At 48.1% G+C, this 16,923-nt stretch overlaps 1 protein-coding gene across 5 annotated transcripts in view; it reads right to left on the bottom strand.

Annotated features, from left to right (window-relative positions):
- ANKS6 (ankyrin repeat and sterile alpha motif domain containing 6) overlaps positions 1–16,923 on the bottom strand; it is a 47,184-nt gene that overhangs the window by 17,596 nt on the left and 12,665 nt on the right. For 4 of the 5 annotated variants that reach the window (XR_005057481.2, XR_005057480.2, XR_012127163.1 and 1 more), the window contains exons 6-12: positions 15,253–15,401; positions 13,474–13,672; positions 12,683–12,732; positions 9,603–9,806; positions 8,364–8,517; positions 6,340–6,509; positions 2,432–2,615 (exon numbers count right to left, since the gene is read on the bottom strand). Coding sequence is in view for 2 of the 5 variants with exons in the window: in XM_037004050.2 (XP_036859945.1) it covers positions 2,432–2,615; positions 6,340–6,509; positions 8,364–8,517; positions 9,603–9,806; positions 12,683–12,732; positions 13,474–13,672; positions 15,253–15,401 (1,110 nt within the window). In the remaining 3 variants the exon portion in view is untranslated. Of the gene's footprint in view, positions 1–2,431; positions 2,616–4,800; positions 4,824–6,339; positions 6,510–8,363; positions 8,518–9,602; positions 9,807–12,682; positions 12,733–13,473; positions 13,673–15,252; positions 15,402–16,923 lie in introns of those variants that run through there. The other variant, XM_037004062.2, reaches the window with a different exon arrangement.

Here is a 16,923-nt window from a genome sequence, read left to right as displayed (position 1 = left end):
CTTTAAAACAATAAATCAAACCCCAAATGGTGGTGTTTGCTGATTTCCCTGGTGCAAATACTCCCCTCAAAGCTGATTTCAAGCTACCCACATAATGTTCCTAAAAGTGGGACGTGGAAGAGACAAGAATTATATAGTTTTCCATTCACATAAATGAAAGAGATGGAAATGACCTCAACAGCACAGATAGTAGTAATATGTACTGAAAAATGAGCAAATACATAAAAAAAAAATACCACAAACATTTATGTTTAATCCAATTAATTTTAAGCTATGTAATTTCTGGCCTTTTTAAAAATAAGTTTTTTTGGTGTTGTTGTAATATGACTTTTAAAAGCTGTGTTTAATCACACTACCTGTCAATTTAGCAATAGGTTCTGGCTCACCACTGCCCTAACCTCGTGGTCTGGCCCGAATGCCCATCCTTCAGTGAAGCCTGCTGAGGCACTCTGCTGTAACTCCGGTTTGATCCCGTCTGTGTTACAATCATTTAATGCTAGCATGTTGAATGCATCTGACTCCCCATCCTGACAGTGAGGGACCGTAACAGCAGTACCTGCACTAGAAGCTGTCATGGAACCAATATGAGGCCATATCGTCAGAGGCTTCATTCACCCCTTCCTATTAGAGGAGTCTAGACAGAGGCACATGGTGGCAAGATGGGGCAGGGCAAGGGCTTGCCCGTGGTCCTTGATGGGGCCACACAGTTCCCACCAAAATATACATAGCTATTTGGGGGTGGACTGTGGTTTCTGTCCTGTGAGAATCCAATGTCCACAGGACAAAGGTCTCATGGCCTCACAGCCCAGGAACTCTGGGAGGGAAAACTGGGCTTTTAAACCAGAGAAATTTCTTTTTATTTAAAAAGAAATCACTGTCATGTCGTCCTGTTTCTATCCCAGTGAGGGCTGTGCAAGCCCTTTTTTATAATGAATAAGAGGAAAAGAGTGGGCATGGACAGTGCACAGATATCCACTGTCTCAATTATTTTCAGAAAAAGGTGGGGGTACAAATACCTAACTGAGTCTCCAGGAGTTTGAATTTCTCAAGCCTCTGAGGTAGGAGAATTCATGCGTGGGAACTTAACACTTCACTTAGAAAACATGGTTAGGGAGGAATGGGGATGCTAGTGAATTGCTAAAGCTTTTATAATGATATAATAAATGATTGTACTAGATATCACAAAACAATAAAGGCAGTCCGCAAATAAAGAGGATGCCAATGGCAGCATGCATTTATCCACTCAATGCAGACTAGAGCCTATGCAATGGATTTCAACTTATCACTTTCTGAGCAGAACCTGCTCAGCACCTTTCTCCCAGCAGCAGCAGTGAGATGCCTGCAAATGCCTTTGCTAGGCCCATACACACAGTGAGATTTCCCTCTCCTCCCTGATTTATTCTCCTTGATTTGTGCCTGCTGGCGCCCCATCTCTCACCAAACTCCATTTCCTCCTTTCCCCTTCTCACTCCCAGGAGCCACCAGAGGGCAGTTTTAAAGGATGGGATACTTCTCTTCTTCCTTCGTCTTTTTTGTCTTCCCATCTTTATCTGGGGCCTCACTGCAGAGCCTCCACTCCTGTCCTAGCTTCCATTCCATCTTCTCTTCCTCATTATCCCTCCAGGAGGGGCTTGCAATTCAAGCATGCAGGTTCCCAAGTGCTCCAGGGTGTAGTGGACATCTACTGCTTTTGTTTGCCCACCATCCTTAGGGTACAACCAGATCCCAGCTCCAAAGGCTGACACATGACCTGGGCCTGGCCAATCAGCACATTCTACCCTCAAGAATGGGCAAATGACCCAAGCTGGTATAAATACAGCCAAGGCAGACCAATGACCTTTACCCTAGGATTTTTTGCTGGACCTATGAAGAAAGTAACACTCTTTCTGCTGAGATTACTAAGTTAGCAGGAAGAGGAAGTAAGCCTGAAGCTGCTAGGGGACATCCTTGCAGCTACTCAGAGAAAGCCTACCTGAGATATGGAGAGAAATACTCCCAAAGCACCTGGATCCACATATACCTGAAGCATACCCTAAATACTTCCATTGAGCCAACAAATGATTGTTTAGCTTTTGTTTTTGCTTAAACCAGTTTGAGTGAAGATTCCATCACTTGCAACTGACAAAGTTCTGATTTGTACAAGGTTCACAGAAAGGTACATAATTTGGTATTGGAGAGGCATGTCTATGAGTATAGATCTGTGTATATTAACAAAACTCACCTACATTCAAAAACTATTTCAAGAGGGAGCTTATCATACCTTTAGCACAGTGAAGACAAAAATACAAGGTAGAATCAAGAAAGAGAGGGACAGATGTTTTTGTTTTAAATTGTAAAACCTGACGTAGGATGGCTACAGCAATTAAGGATACCTTCCAGGTCACCATGGTGAAGAGGAAAGGCTGAGGCCTCAGGACTCTGGGGGACTCACCCTCGTCTGTGATGGTGCCACTGCTAGAGCCCCCACTGCTCTTAGACTGCCGATGGGATGAGGAGGAGGACACCGAGGACTCAGCTGCGCACCCTCTGGGTGGAGGGGAGGGCGTGAGGGTGGGCGAGGTGCTTTTGGAGGTAGTGGAAGTTCCAGATGGAGGCCTTTTGCTCGTTTCCAGTTTCTACTCAAAAGAGTAAGTCAAATATATAAGTCATCACCTGGAGGGTAGAAATGATTAAAACAGACACCCACAACAGGGAACATGGGTGATATTTGACTCAACAAGATATCTAACCAGGATTATGAAATCCACTTAAGAAAACATGTGAAGCAGAAACAGTGTTATCAGAACAGTTATAGGAAAATTCCCATCCTCTGGAGCAGAGGGGCAGGGGGTAGGATGGAAAAAGTGGCCTGTAAGGACCCAGAAAACCCAGGTGCTAGTTGTCCCTGTAGCTCCAAGCACTGTGTCATTGGCCAAGCCTCTTACCTCTCAGGTAACCCAGCTCTAAAATGGAAGTGTAGCTTCTGTATACAGGAAGTCCCTTTCTGCTCTTGGTGTTCCTTCCCCTAAACCAGTGATTCTTCCCTTGTCTGTGTCAAGTCTACTTAGGAGCCCATCAAAGTCATTCCTCATCTCTGTTGATATTTTCATTTGATTATTTCTAATAGTTTCCATCTCTCTACTGAAATAGTTACTCAGATGATCTTGATTATTTTCAAACTTCCCTCTAGAGCCTTTAACCTATTAATTGTAGTTCTTTTAAATTCCGTCAGATAATTCCAACACCTACCATACTGAAGTCAGGTTCTGATGATGGCTCTGTTTCTTGGGAGTGTAGCTTTTCTTGTCTTTTTGTATGTTTTGTAATTTCAGTAAAAATTGGACATTTTGAGAAGAATAGAGACTAAGAGAAATAGTTTTTATGGCTGGAAATGGGCATACTTCTCCTACTAAGCCTTCAATGGTCCTAATTATACCCTAGAGTGGAAAAAGAAGTCCCTCTCTTAGGTTTTGAAAGACTTTGTCAATATTATTAATAATAAATTCCTCACTCTGCTGTTTCTATAAAGACATTTAACAATAAAGCTTCTGATTAAGTATGAGATAATTAGTATATCCCTACAAAACAGATCTGTCCCAGCCAAAAGCAAAGAAACATGAAACTTTGGACCTTGTGACCAGCATTACTGGAGAGGAGGCAGGTATACACAAGACTATTTGGGATGCTGGGAAATATCTGAACTATTCCTTATATCCTCAGTGTAGCAAGTTAATTGTGTTGATGGTGCAACTCCTCCCTGGATCCATACCTTCGCAATGTAACTCTATGTGCTCTCCTGCAGTGGGAATACTGACTTGCTTAAAGAATTTGATTGGTTTTCAACTCACGCCTTCAGCCACTGCATGAGAATGTGTTGAAGCTTCCTGTGGACGCACATGGTACAGTTATCCTGGTTACCCCAGCCAACAGCCAGACACATAAGTGATCCCCCCAGATGAGAAGAATGGCCTAGCTAGGTCCAGACTATACTGCTGACCCATAGTTTCATGAGCCAAAGAAATGCATTTTGTTTTAAACCACTGAACTTCAGGGTGGGAAGAGAAAGCTGATATACCCAGTGGGCCTTTGGGCTTCCGGAGATCTGAGGAATGACTCCCCCCATTCTGGGTCTCCTAAAGCTCACATCATGATGATTTGTGAACATGCTAGAAGCTGTGCCTTGTGAATATTCCACCATTACGGTGGTGACTGTTTCAAGCAAAGTGCAAAAGCCAGATTCACAAGGCTAATATTTTGAATACTAATTTCCAATTCTTCCTAAGGGAGTCTTTGAAAAGCACTTCATGTCTCCATTTTGCTGCTGGTACCTTTGACAGAAAGCCCACTCCTGTGTCCTTTGATTTAGGGCAGTGGTTTCTAAGAGCTCTGGACTGGGCTGGCTGTAACACTCTGTGGGTAAAAACAGCGTCCCCAGACCCTATCTTGAGAGTATCATTCAATTTTGCTGGGTGGCCTAGAAACCTGAATTTTTAAACAGCTCCCCAAGGTTACAGTACATTAGTATGTTAAGACTATCAGGTGATCATTGAACTAGATCATGTTCCCAGTTTATTGTTTCCTGAATGCATCCCTGACACAATTTCCTTTCATCAAAATATATTTGTATAGATTATACATGATAGATGCATTCAAGTGAGGTAACAGTTAATATAATTTATAACTTAGATGCCTACCTATTTTCAACACCAATTAAAGGACACTAATAATCTCTGACACATCTAATAAGATCATCAAAATAGAAACAGAAATTTTTAAAAAGTGAAGGGAAAACTGTATCAAAGCACAGAGTAGCAGACTTACTTTAATGAGTAGCTCTAAGTTTCCTAGCAGCAAAGGCAAAAAGAGAAATACAATAATTATATAATTCTTACTGTGTGTGGAAAGAAAATGTATCAAAATACCAGTACAGACATTTTTCCTAGAGCTGAATTCTAAAAGGAACTTAATTATACAGCTCCTTCACACAAGCAAATTTCAGTATAATGGAAAATACGCTAATGCATAGGCACAGAGAAACTTTTCTGGAGCTGTATTTAAAAAGGAACCTAATTATGTAGGTCCAATTGCAAAAAGGGATTTGAATACCAAAAAGAGTTGTGTATCACACACAGTGGTTGGATAGAAAATAAAGGCTATTTCTCAAACATCCATTAAAACATCAACCTCTGGAGGCACTTCTGGGCAAACATCCAGGGGTTCAGGTGCTCTAGCTTTTCCCAGGGAAAAAGCTTAAGACCTCTAGAAAACATGATGAACAGGGGGATTGAACCTGGACTTGGGGTCCTCACAGAGGGGGAAATGGACCACACTGCACCACTGGGGCACCTGGAGGGCCACCTGGAAGAGGAGCCATTCACACTCACACATTCCGAGTCTCCCTTCAACAAACAACCCAGGTGGAGGAGCTCAAGAAGTGGAGAGACAGATTGTGAAGACACTAAACAACTTCCCATAGCAGAGAGGCATTTATGGCTCTCATCCACTGCACACTCCATAGTGGCAACCATGTGGAGACTGCTCTTGGGCTGCATTAGCGGAGGAAGGGAGGCCCTGGCTCTGTCCTGCCGGCAGCCCTTCCCTCAGTTCCTCCCCTCTGCCACACTCTCGCTTCCGGAGTGCTGCACGTGCTGTCCCCTCACCCAGGGACAGTATCACAGCCTGTCCCACCCCTGCCCCTCTCATCTGGCTCCTCATCCCTCAGATCCTCATTTAGATGTCGCTGATGCCCTTGAGCTGTAGGAGCCCTCTCCTGGGCACCCACAGCTCTCTCACTTATCCAACACAGCCTCTACTACACTGAGACTGCTTGTGTCTATAGCAACACCCTGACAGTGGTCACCAAACCCCTAGGTCACTGCTCAGTCCTCACTGCTGGAAGTGCCAGGCAGGGCAGATGTGCCAAAGATGTGTACAATGTAAGGTAGGAAAACAAATACTGCTGCTAATAATGTCAAAGTTAAAGCTGTGGCACTTACACAGGCTTCCCAGATGCCAGGCCCCATTCTAAAGGCTGCCTGCTCCTGAATCCTACTCTGAACCTCTTTGCTCCAATCACTGGGCAAACATGTGCAGTGTGAGGCTGGATGAGGCACCTGGAGGCGCCCTAGCAATCAGGTGGAAGGCGAATGAGTGTGCAGGGAACTGAAGGCACAGGGTGTGATCTCAGCAACTGCCTACCTGACCCAGCCCTTCTCAGACAACCCAGGCGAGACCGCCTAGAAGGGCCCCATCTTTAGTCCTGTCCTGTGACTCTGGTAGCACCTGTACTCCTTGGCACGTGGCTCACGTAGGCACAGAACCTTTGAGGATAACAGGAGGAGACAGAAATACAACAAGGACCTTGCCACTGGGACCACTGCATCCTGCAGGGGAGACCAGGAGCTCGGACGGGCTGGACCCTGGTGCTGGCCCAACAGGACTTGACCGATGGCTGGGTTTCTGCTCAGACAGTCCAGCTGCTTTTTTTCTCTGGGCAGCGATTTGGGACAGGACACTGTCTATGCTGCCACCTGAGGAAACAGGAATAGAAACGCCTGCTATGGGTCCAGAGTACAGCAACGTGGGTAAAGCGAATTTCGTGTGTGGACTTGGTTGAGCCAGAAACACATTTCCCAGACTCCCTCCCCGTGTGGCTCTGGGCTAGGGCTGAGCGTAAATGGACTACCCATGGGAACTGGAAGGTGGCCATGAAGCAGCAGCCATCATGCTGCAAAGGCATCGTTATGAGGTGGTGAACGATGCCGTGCTGGCAAGAGCAGGTTGTCCTCACTTTTTCCTGGGCCACCACCAGCGTGTGCCACCCTCCAGCAGAGAGATGCGGCCCCATATGGCGTGCTGCTGTCCAGCCACACCAGGGCTCCTCCCTTGCCCTCTAACTCCCCCTTTCAGAGCTTTACACCCCTAGCTGCTCTCACCGTGTGTCAATACTTCCTCATTCCATAATGCTCAGCTTCCCTGATAGAACCCTGATTGCTGTGTATCCCTCCCCCAGTTTCCCCAAATCTGTCACAACCTGGAATTACCATGAAGGAAAAGGGGAAAGTGATAGTATCCAGGGCTAAGGGAGGCTGCTAGAGGGAGGATGCCGATAACTAACATTCACAGAGCCTGGACTCGGTGCCAGGCACTGCCGTAAATATTTTACATGTACGAACAGAGTCATTCTGGAAGGTAAAATGTACCAAAAGCCTCAAAAATAGGCAAATCCATTGACCCCTCCACCCTGATTCAAGGCAACTTCAGCTAAGCCAATCACTGGGCAAGCACGCAAGCCTGGAGGTATGAAGGCAGTACTTAGTGAGGTCGTCCACCAGCGCAGATCCTTGAGGTCACCCAGGGAGAACTGGGTAAATATAACTGTGATACCTCTATGAATGGAATGCTGTTTAGTCATTAGAAATATACTGTAGACATAGGTGTAGTGACATAAAAGGGTGTTCACAATATGACAGGTGTGTGCAGAGAGGTGAAAGGTTACAGAGCAGTCTGTATTCTGAAGTCAGACTGCCTGAGTCCAGGTTCCAACGCTGCCACTTCACAGCTGCACAACCTCGGGTGGGTTATTTAATTTCCCTGAGCCTGGTTCCCTGGGGTGTAAAATGGAGAGGATACCCTTGCAGGTTGCCAGGGGCCTGAAGGGCATACACCACTTACAGGGCCAGGCACTGTGCCTGGCACATATGAGGCGCTCAATAATTATTCCACTTCCATAAATGTAACATGCATAAAAGTACTTTGCAAAGATATACACCAAAATATTAACAATGATCTTTACTAAACATTTTTTTTCTCTTTGATTTATCTGGTCTTAAAGGGTTTTCTACAAGAATGATGCATTCTTTATGTAATGGCATAAAGAAGGGATGCCTTCCTGCAAAGCTGGCTTGGTTAATCCCGGTGCCCTCCAAGAGGACTAGAAAGTATGCTGTAAAGCTAAAATAACCGTGGGCGCTCCAGTTTGAGTCCTAAATGTCTCCAACTTACTGTGTGTCCCTGGGCAAATCTGTTGCCCACTCTGAGCTTCAGTTCATCTGTTCAGTGAAAGGGCAGGATGAGAAGATACCCAAGGTTTAACCTCAAGGATTTTAAACACCATGCATTTCTCTTAATTTCTTGTAAAATTTCCCAAGAAAATAAGCATTACAACAGACATTATTGCCTCTCTCTCTACTCACCCCACCCCAAGAAAATGCATAAAAGAAACTCCAATTCAGTGAAAAATCCCTTGGCAACATCAAGGAGAAAGATAGGGTGTGTGCAGTTGTTTCTGGGGCTGTTGGCAGAGCAAGCACAGGGGGCAGTACCCTGCCTCGGCCCCAAGGGATTTTCCCACCTCCCCTGAGTGGCCCTGCTTGGGTACCTACCTGAGCGGTTATGTATCTCCCCGCCGTGCCTGCTCACGCCCCCTACCCCACTGGAGCCACCTGAGGAATGAGGAGAGTGGTTGAAGTTTCCAGAATTAGCAGGAGAGGCAGGGCTTCTGGAGAGAGATGGAAATTTAACCGGCCTGACAGGCACCTGTAAGAATAAGGTGAATGTCAGGTTAGGGTTTGTTGTTCTTCTTTCCCCCAACACCCAGAATCACATGGGGAGGGGCCTGGAGTGCAGCTGGCCCCCCACCAGCCTACACACTTGCTTCCGCCCTGCATGGTGCTCAATTTGCTAGGAGTTCCCTAAGGGATGGGAGTGCATTTCTATCTGCTGCTGACCCAACTGTTGGCCCAGGCAGAGCCCTGTGACACCCTGTTGTCAGGACCAGTCACCTCCTCCCACACTGCAGACTACACGTAAGCTAGCCCTGCCCATTTCGAGCATCTCCAGGGTCAGGCTCCTGTCTTCCACTAAAGGTCTGATGTTACAACAGTTCTGGGAGCCAGCAGCAACAAATGGGGTGAGCCCCATTTTACAGAGAAGAGGCTCTGAGTTTTTCTGATCACTGAGCACACTGTAGCAGGGTCAGGCCTGAAATCCTCATCTTCCATTTGCCCAGTTACTGTATCTACAGACACAGTCTACAAACATGGAGCTAATCGCCCCCATCGAGAGGCACTACCTCCGTACATTAGAGACACACCCAGGGCCACAGGTCAGAAACCACTGTGGTCAAACGATATAAGTCCTATTCCTTCTGGGTTCAAGAAAACACCAGTAGCGCACAAAGTTGCCTCCTAACGTTTGCTCGTGGCCATGGCCGTGAGCAATAATGTAATGTAGAGCTTGGTTAAAATCCAAGAACCTGATTTCTGGTGCCAGACCCACCCCACCTGGCTGGGGGATCTTTACCAAGCTATTTCCTCTGGGGCCCGGTTTCCCCATCTACCAAAAGGGAGGGTGGATCAGGTCAGGTCTCCGCACTGTGCCTTGGGGCTCCAGGCTTACAGAGCGCAGGCTCCTGCTTTCATTCCTTCTCCCAACATTTTCATCTGTTTACATATTGTCCCTTTGTAGGATTTCTTTAGACAAAATGATATTGCTCATTTAAAATTAAAAAGAAAACAAAAAGCTTCCATTCCTCTGAATTACTGGGCTGAGGTCCCTTCTGCCTGTAACTCCTCACAGTTTCAGTGAGTGGTGAGTGACGCATGTGTCGGCTGGTGACTTACGGGCTCTGTGCTCCCGCTGCCCATGCCCACAGGGTGGCCCCTGCTGGCTCTCAGCACAGTCTTCACGGAGTCTGTCTTCCCACTGTGACATGTCCGGGACCGATTAGAGCTCCACAGCTCAAAGCTGGAAGGGGGTAAGAATGGGGGGATGACTGCCTTCAGCTTGTCACTCGGGAGTCTGGTGTAGGGGGCTCCATTCCGAAGCTGGAAAAAGACAGCCTGGGGGTTAGACCAGCCCCAGGAGGGCTCCCAGCTCTAGGAGAAAGACTTCAGGTTTTTTCTGTTTCTCCAAGACTGGCACTGCCACCTACCCCCAGCCCAAGCCAGAAACCCAGGTGGTGTCCTCAGCTTTCCTCCCTTGTCTGGGCTGCTCTGACGCCCAGCTTCTCCTGGGCCTGTCCAGGGCAGCAAGATGAGCCCAGGGACAGAGGGGATGGAGAGGCAAGCAAAGCCAAGTGGTGCTGAGCATGCTGTGATGGGGGAGTAGGGAAGCTGGGAGAGCACAGAGAGGGTACCACTCACTGCAGTCAGAGACGGCATCTTTGGAGAAGGGGCACCTGAGCTGCCAACACACCTGGGCTCAGTGAGGGCACCTGAGCTGCCAACACACCCTGGGCTCTGCTGCAGACTGCAGAGAGACTGGGGTGAGCAGGGCTGGGCTTCCAGGAGGAAGGGACAGGAGCTCAGGGATTGGAGGCCCAGACTAGCTCTCTGCGAGTCCAGCAAATGCTTCCTTCTCCATCCCACCACACCCTTCCTACTCCAGCCACACCTCCCACTGCTGACATTTTTAACTGTAATTTAAAATTTTTTTAATGTGATTTGGGGTTAGTATAAACTCCACATGATGACTGGTGGACTGTCAAGGAAAAGTATTCACAGAGTCTGAACTAACTTTAATTAAGAAAAGACAGTGAACTTGGTGCCAGATGGCACTTTGCAGGGAAGGGCATCCCACAGTTAAACCTGCCTCAGGAGCTGGGCAGGCAGGCATCTCTGCAGGATGGCTGCAAACGCCCACTCAGCAGGGTCCCTGGGCCATTACGCGTGTCCAGGGAGGGCGGCACACTAGTGCCCTCTATAGGGCATGAGGAGGAGGGACAGGAAAGCGCCAAGGCAAGAGGGAGGCATCCTGGGTTCCCACCCTGGCTGTTCTGAGCTATTCTGAGAGTCTGTGAACAAATGCTCACATCAGCCCCCTCATCCAGCAAATGGAGGGCTGCACTGGAAGGTGACTAAGGACACTCACAGCTGCAAACCCACCACACATGGGCATTTTCATTCCTTGGGGACCAAGTCAAAATTGTTGCGAACTTCTGGAAAGCAATGACATTCATACCTTTTGCCCCAGGAATTCCAATTTTAGATGTTCGTCCGGAGGAAATAATCAGGCAAGTGGGGGAAATGGAAGCATAAGGATATTCATCAGAGCTTTGTAAACAACAAAAAAACTAGAAACCCAAGGCCCAGTGGATCAGTCTTCACTGGTCAGCCAGGCTGGTCCTCATGCTGGGATGTGGCTGAAGAGTGTTTAATGACATTGAAAAAAATGGTCATGACAAAATGCTAATAAGTCAGGTTCAGCACAATATGGGGAAGATAACGGTGCCTACTTTGTGTGCTTGTCAGGGATGTTAAATGAGTAAATATAGTAAAGTGCTGTGAATAGCAGCTAGCGCTTAGTGTGTGCTTTGTTAAGTATTTGCTGTTATTACACATAACATGTATCATATTCAGATACTAAAAATCGTTAGAAAAATACTCAGAAGATATATATCACAAAATGTCAATAATGATTATATGTGGGACCAAAGGTGCTTTTATTTTTCTTCTATTTTACTGCATTCTCCAGAGTATCAATAGCAGCATTTCTGTCTCCATACTGGAATTACTGCTATTTAATAATATCACCAAATGTGGGCAGTGCCAGCTTGCACAGACAGTGTGGAGAGACACCTATTGCCTGGCTTTGCGGGCAGAGGGGGGTCAGAATGCTCAGAGGCTCACACGTCCAGAGGCAGCTTAGGCCTTCTCCTCTCCAATACTGCCCTCTCCTGGCCAGCCTCCACATTAGGCTCTGAGAGCTAAAAGGAGGTGGTGAGTCGGAGCCCAACCCCAAGGCTCTCACTTCAGAGAAGAGGAACAGGAAGTCCAGAGAGGTGAGGTAACATGTCCAAGGTCACACAGCACATATCAGAGTTCATTCTGGGCCAGGCACTATACTAAGAACTTCCTGGGGATGATCTTATTTAAAAACCACAACCATGAGGAATGCCCTAAGTCAGAAACTGTTAGCTGTCCCCGAGAACCCATCCTCCCCATCTTCCATAGTAGCCACCCATGATACTTAATAGGCACAACCGCCTGGAACAAAGACTGCCTGATACATAATGATTAAATTCTGGTTGATTTGATGTAAGCAGAAGTGATGTGTGAGTTTTTAGGAAACTTTCTAAAGACCCCTGGCATGTGCCCATGGACACCTTTTCTCCCCACATATTTCTGCTGGCTGCAATGAGGCAGTAATGGTGAGAGCTCTGGCAGCCAACTTGTACCAAGATGACCTTGTTAATAGAAGCTATGTGTGGGAGACTAAAAGGTGGAAGGAACATAGGTCCCTAACTTCATATTTATGCCACTGTTATCTGGGGACTTCCTGTTACTCACAGTTGAACTTAATTCTGATACCTCTTTAGTTTACAGATGAGGAAACTGAGGTCTCTCAGGTTGGAAGCTTGCCCACCCTGTGACTCCTCTCCCACTGGCTCTCCATAGTCAAAACTGTGAGTCCAGCGTCACCCATTAATTCCTACCCCTTTAACGCCCTGTCCTCAGAGCTACCCGGCTGAGATGATGAGGGCTTACACCCGGCCGCTAATCCCCAGCATGGCCTTCCCGCGTTTGGGGCTGGCATGTTCCGACTCCTTGGTGCCAGAGTCGTACCTGTGGTTACACATTTTGATATCAGCCCCACCTGTGACCACCCCAAAAAAAGACGAAGACCCACATCCCTCCTTGTAAATTAGTCAACTAGAGATTGGTAAAGACCTGCAATGCTTTTAGAAAAGGCCCACACTCACCATGGTTGTCAATAACACATCTTCTCTTTCTCCTCTTGTGCTCCCAGGACCTGAGAGACAAATGGAAGCTTCCTGAAATGAGGCTCCCACGAGTTCATGGCATGAGGATGAGTGACCGGGTCGCCTTCATCCTGGAAAACCAACTCCCCTGGGTGGTTAAATATTTAATAATAATTGGTGTTCAATATATGAATGAAAGGAAAGCATTAAAAAGGTACCTAAGAGCATGTTTTCAGCTTTTCTATGAACCACTACCGTGCTGGGTCAGACAGTGGTGCACCCCGCTCAATAGTCTGTCTCAACAGTGGTGCCAAAGGGGCTGGTCTGTGTGCAGAGTCCTTCAGAAGGGATGTGAGCTGATCAGTTTTCCAGTTAAGTGTGGGAATCTCTTTCAGCACCCTCACTAAGTCATCCAATACATGGAGTACCTCCAGAGGTAGAAGCTTACTACCTATTCTCCCCCAGGTCACTTGTTCTACTTCAAAATACTTTCAGTGCCAGAAACCAACCACATTTGATAGGTGGGAAAATCACCTATCAAAGCATGAGAGGCAATGACTGGCCTCAGTGGGGCATGTTGGACAGGAACCCAGGACTCATGTCATTAGCTTCCCTGTCCTACCATGCTGACAGCATTTGTGCCCTTGCTTAAGTCTCTTTTTCAAGAGGCCAGTCAATGTCACATTCCAGTATCATTTCATCTCTGATACCAGCCCAGGAGGTAGGACAAAAGACAGAGGATTGGTTCGGACCATTCTGGAAATCCTACCATACATGCAGTTTTGTCTTACCATTGTCTTTTGTTGTAGTAGACACATCAAGGAGCCCAGACCAGCTTGTCTTGTCCTGGGGGGCTGCCCTCATTGTGGAGTCCAGCGCTGCCTCTGGTTCATTACAAAATGGCAATGGCTGGTTGCTGGACAGCCCACGGGGAAGGGTCTGCATCAGTTTGAGCTTCCGGAACCGATTGGACATTCGGTTCCACCAGGACTGCCAAGGGAATACAGAGCAGAAGTCATGTCCTAGGAGCACCCAGCCCAGGGATACACTTCATGCACGGCCCCCTGCCCCATCCTGGGCCCATGCAGGCATTACCAATCAACCACGGCATCCTTCCCTCAAAAGCCGTGTTTCTCTCTAACATCCTTCCTGACTCAGTCCTCAGGGGCATTTCCAATAGGCTGAGCTGACAGTGAACTCTATTTGACATCCCTCATCTACTCAATCTCCTCATTGTATAGATTGAGAAATGGAGACCCGGCCAGGGGTGCTGACTTGCCCAAAGTATTATCGTCAGTCAGGACAGACAGATGGACACAGAGGGCATACCAAACACTGTGACCCCAGACACCGTATAGCCTCTTTCCCTGTTCTGGCGACAATGGGAGAGGTGCCAGGGCACTCACGCTACAGCCTGGGCCACCTGCTCCTGCAGCTTATACCTGCCCCCCTCACCGAGACAGGGCAGGTGCCAGCCCCCAGGGGTCCTTACGATCCCACAGCACCACAGGTACCGGCAGCCTGAGGGAGGCTGGGAGACAGCAGTGGAGACGGGAGGGAGGGACCCAGGCAGACACCGGAGAGCACAGGCTCGAGTGAGCTTCGAACACGAAAGGAATGCCAAGTCCACAGATCTGAGAAGGTGCTAGAACCCCAGACAGGGAGTTCATGGGGAGTAGGATGGAGAGGATGAGAAATTCAAAGAAAAATACTGGGCTTGCAGTTAGAAATTAGCAAGTGGAACTTGGTTCCGGTGTTCCCAGGAAGAGGCTGACAAGGGCCTGAAGACCACAGGGAGAGCCGAGAAGGGAGCTGTCAGCAAATACTCTACACGTGGAAAGAGAGGCCACAGACAGGTGGCCTGGGAGGGGAGGTGTTGGTTTGGCTAGTTCAGTCCTACATCATGAAGAAAATTTTTTTTTTATGGTTTAATTTTTTTAAATTTTGATATCGTTAATGTACAATTACTTGAACATTATGGTTACTAGACTCCCCCTATTATCAAGCCCCCCCCCACATACCCCATTACAGTCACACTGTCCATCAGCATAGTAAGATGCTATAGAATCATTACTTGTCTTCTCTGTTTAGAGTGCCTTTCCCATGTCCCCCCCCACCCCTTACATTATGTGTGCTAATTGTAATGTCCCGTTTTCCCCCTTATCCCTCCCTTCCCACCCATCCTTCCCAGTCCCTTTCCCTTTGGTAACTGTTAGTCCATGCTTGGGTTCTGTGAGTCATGCAGAAACATTTTAAGTTCCCTAGTTGTAAATTGAATTTCCACATCAAAATTCTAGTGTCTCCTTAAAAAAAAAAAAGGTTAGATCTGGCAATGTGAACCTGCATTCTTGCAAAACAGCCACTGCAGCCACTGAGCGGTTACAAGTACCCCAGTTTTCCCTGGTCCCCACCATTGCCTCTTGTTCACCCCCAGCTTACTTTTCGCTCCTGCCAGCCACCACCCTCCCCCCACCATAGCCCAAACCAGCCATGGGTTAACAGGAAGTGGCAGGCATCTCCCACCCATCAACCTGGCTCCCTGAAGCCTTTTAAGACAGGAAAAGGCAAACCTTAAGCCCGCCTTTGTCATCAGGCAGCACTGGGACACTCCAGGGCTGTCGGACCTTCGAATGGGGTAGGGGTGGCTGGTGGCTGGGCCGGCCTTTGTCTTTATTCACCTGCATGCAGACAGATGCCAGCAGTCGAACAAGTTCCGTGTCTATGGGCACAAAGGGTAGCGTTTTACCTGCAAATATGTCTGCCAGACCATGGGAAGGGGACCCAAGACGACCCCAGTCAACCTTAGAACTCAGCCCCACAGCTCCAGACTCTGTGTGACCCTAGCAGACTGCCTCTCCATCTTATCTTCAAAAGGTGGCAAACAGGCTGGCAGGGCTTAACCCACTTAACCCGGAAGAAAAATCAGGACTGGTGTGTTTTAAAAAGTCCACACTCTGCAGGCGAATGGCAGAGGTTTCAAATTCTGCCTCTGCCCTTCTCTGACTGTGTACTTATGAGTAAATTAAGGAACTTCTCTGTGCTTCTGTAAAAGAGGTGATTTTACCCACCACATAAAGGTGTCTGGAGGATTTGAGGGAGTTCCTGGCATATACTGCAAGTGCTTAAGAAAAGTGAAGTTATTATCATTCAGGTTATTTTTTAAAGGCAACAAACAAGATTAAGAAGGAAATACTACAAACTATTAACAGTGCTTTACTCTTGATGACTAAAATCTTTTTCTCTCCCAGTGTTCAATTCATAAGCATGTGTTTCTCTAAAAATTTCAGGCAAAAACTTCATTTAAAAATCCACTAGGGATGTTTTATTGGGAAAGGGATTGGGGAAATGGGAGGGGAGCGAGCGTGGAGGGGCAGAGCATGCAGACCAGGGGCGCTGGGAGACGGAACCTGAATGACAGGATCTCTGGGCCCAGGTGGAGGGGCTCAAGCAGGCAGAGCGAGGCTGCTGGACCTGGGCGCAAGACCCCACCTCTCCCTCCCAAGGGGCTCAGGTAGTTTCCCCTGGTCTCGGTCGCCTCCCTTCCACAGAGGATGTGAAGCTCTGCCTCCCCTCTCTGCGGGGATGAAATGGAAGAAAACGTGCCCCTGGCTGTGAGGGGCCTGCAGTGGGGAGGTGGTGATGAAGAAGGGCACTGCGGTCAGCCACCCCCACCCCCAAACCCCAGAGCTAACCGGGGCGGTGGGAGGGACTCCACTGGGGACTATGGAGGTAACAGTTCTCTCCCCACAGCCAGCAGGTTGGGATCTGGCTCAAGGCTCAAAGCCTTGTGGGCCAGAAGGGCTCCCAGCGTCCCCCTCTGGGCTGAAACTGTGGGGTAATAAGAGATGGCAGATGGAGAGACCCTGAAATCTGAGCTGGCGAACTGATTCCCAGTCCTGGAGGGGAGCTTTCATGGTGGGGGAGGTCCAGGGGAGCAGTGGATGCCTGCCACCAACCTAGAAAGGTCAAGTAACAGTGACACCCATAGCCTGGCACGCTCCCCCTCCGGGCCTCCACCTGTGCCTTGTGGCTGCAAGGGTCATAACTCCACCTCTGATCCACTTGTCAAGGGGGCTTTCCTGTTTCCTCCTGAGTCAGCTTCCCGCCATGAGGCACAGAGATCAACCTAGGATTTACATGGACATAGGCCTTGCTGGCCTTCCCTCCAGGACACTCCCAGAGCCTGGTGCTGGGAGAAGCCTCAAGGACTACCTGGTCCCAGCTGAGCCCTGCTGAGGAGG

This window comes from Manis javanica, chromosome 2, assembly GCF_040802235.1.
Source record: "Manis javanica isolate MJ-LG chromosome 2, MJ_LKY, whole genome shotgun sequence".
Taxonomy (NCBI): domain Eukaryota; kingdom Metazoa; phylum Chordata; class Mammalia; order Pholidota; family Manidae; genus Manis; species Manis javanica.
Note: the sequence above shows the minus strand (reverse complement) of the source record. Positions and strands in the feature narration are given on the sequence as shown.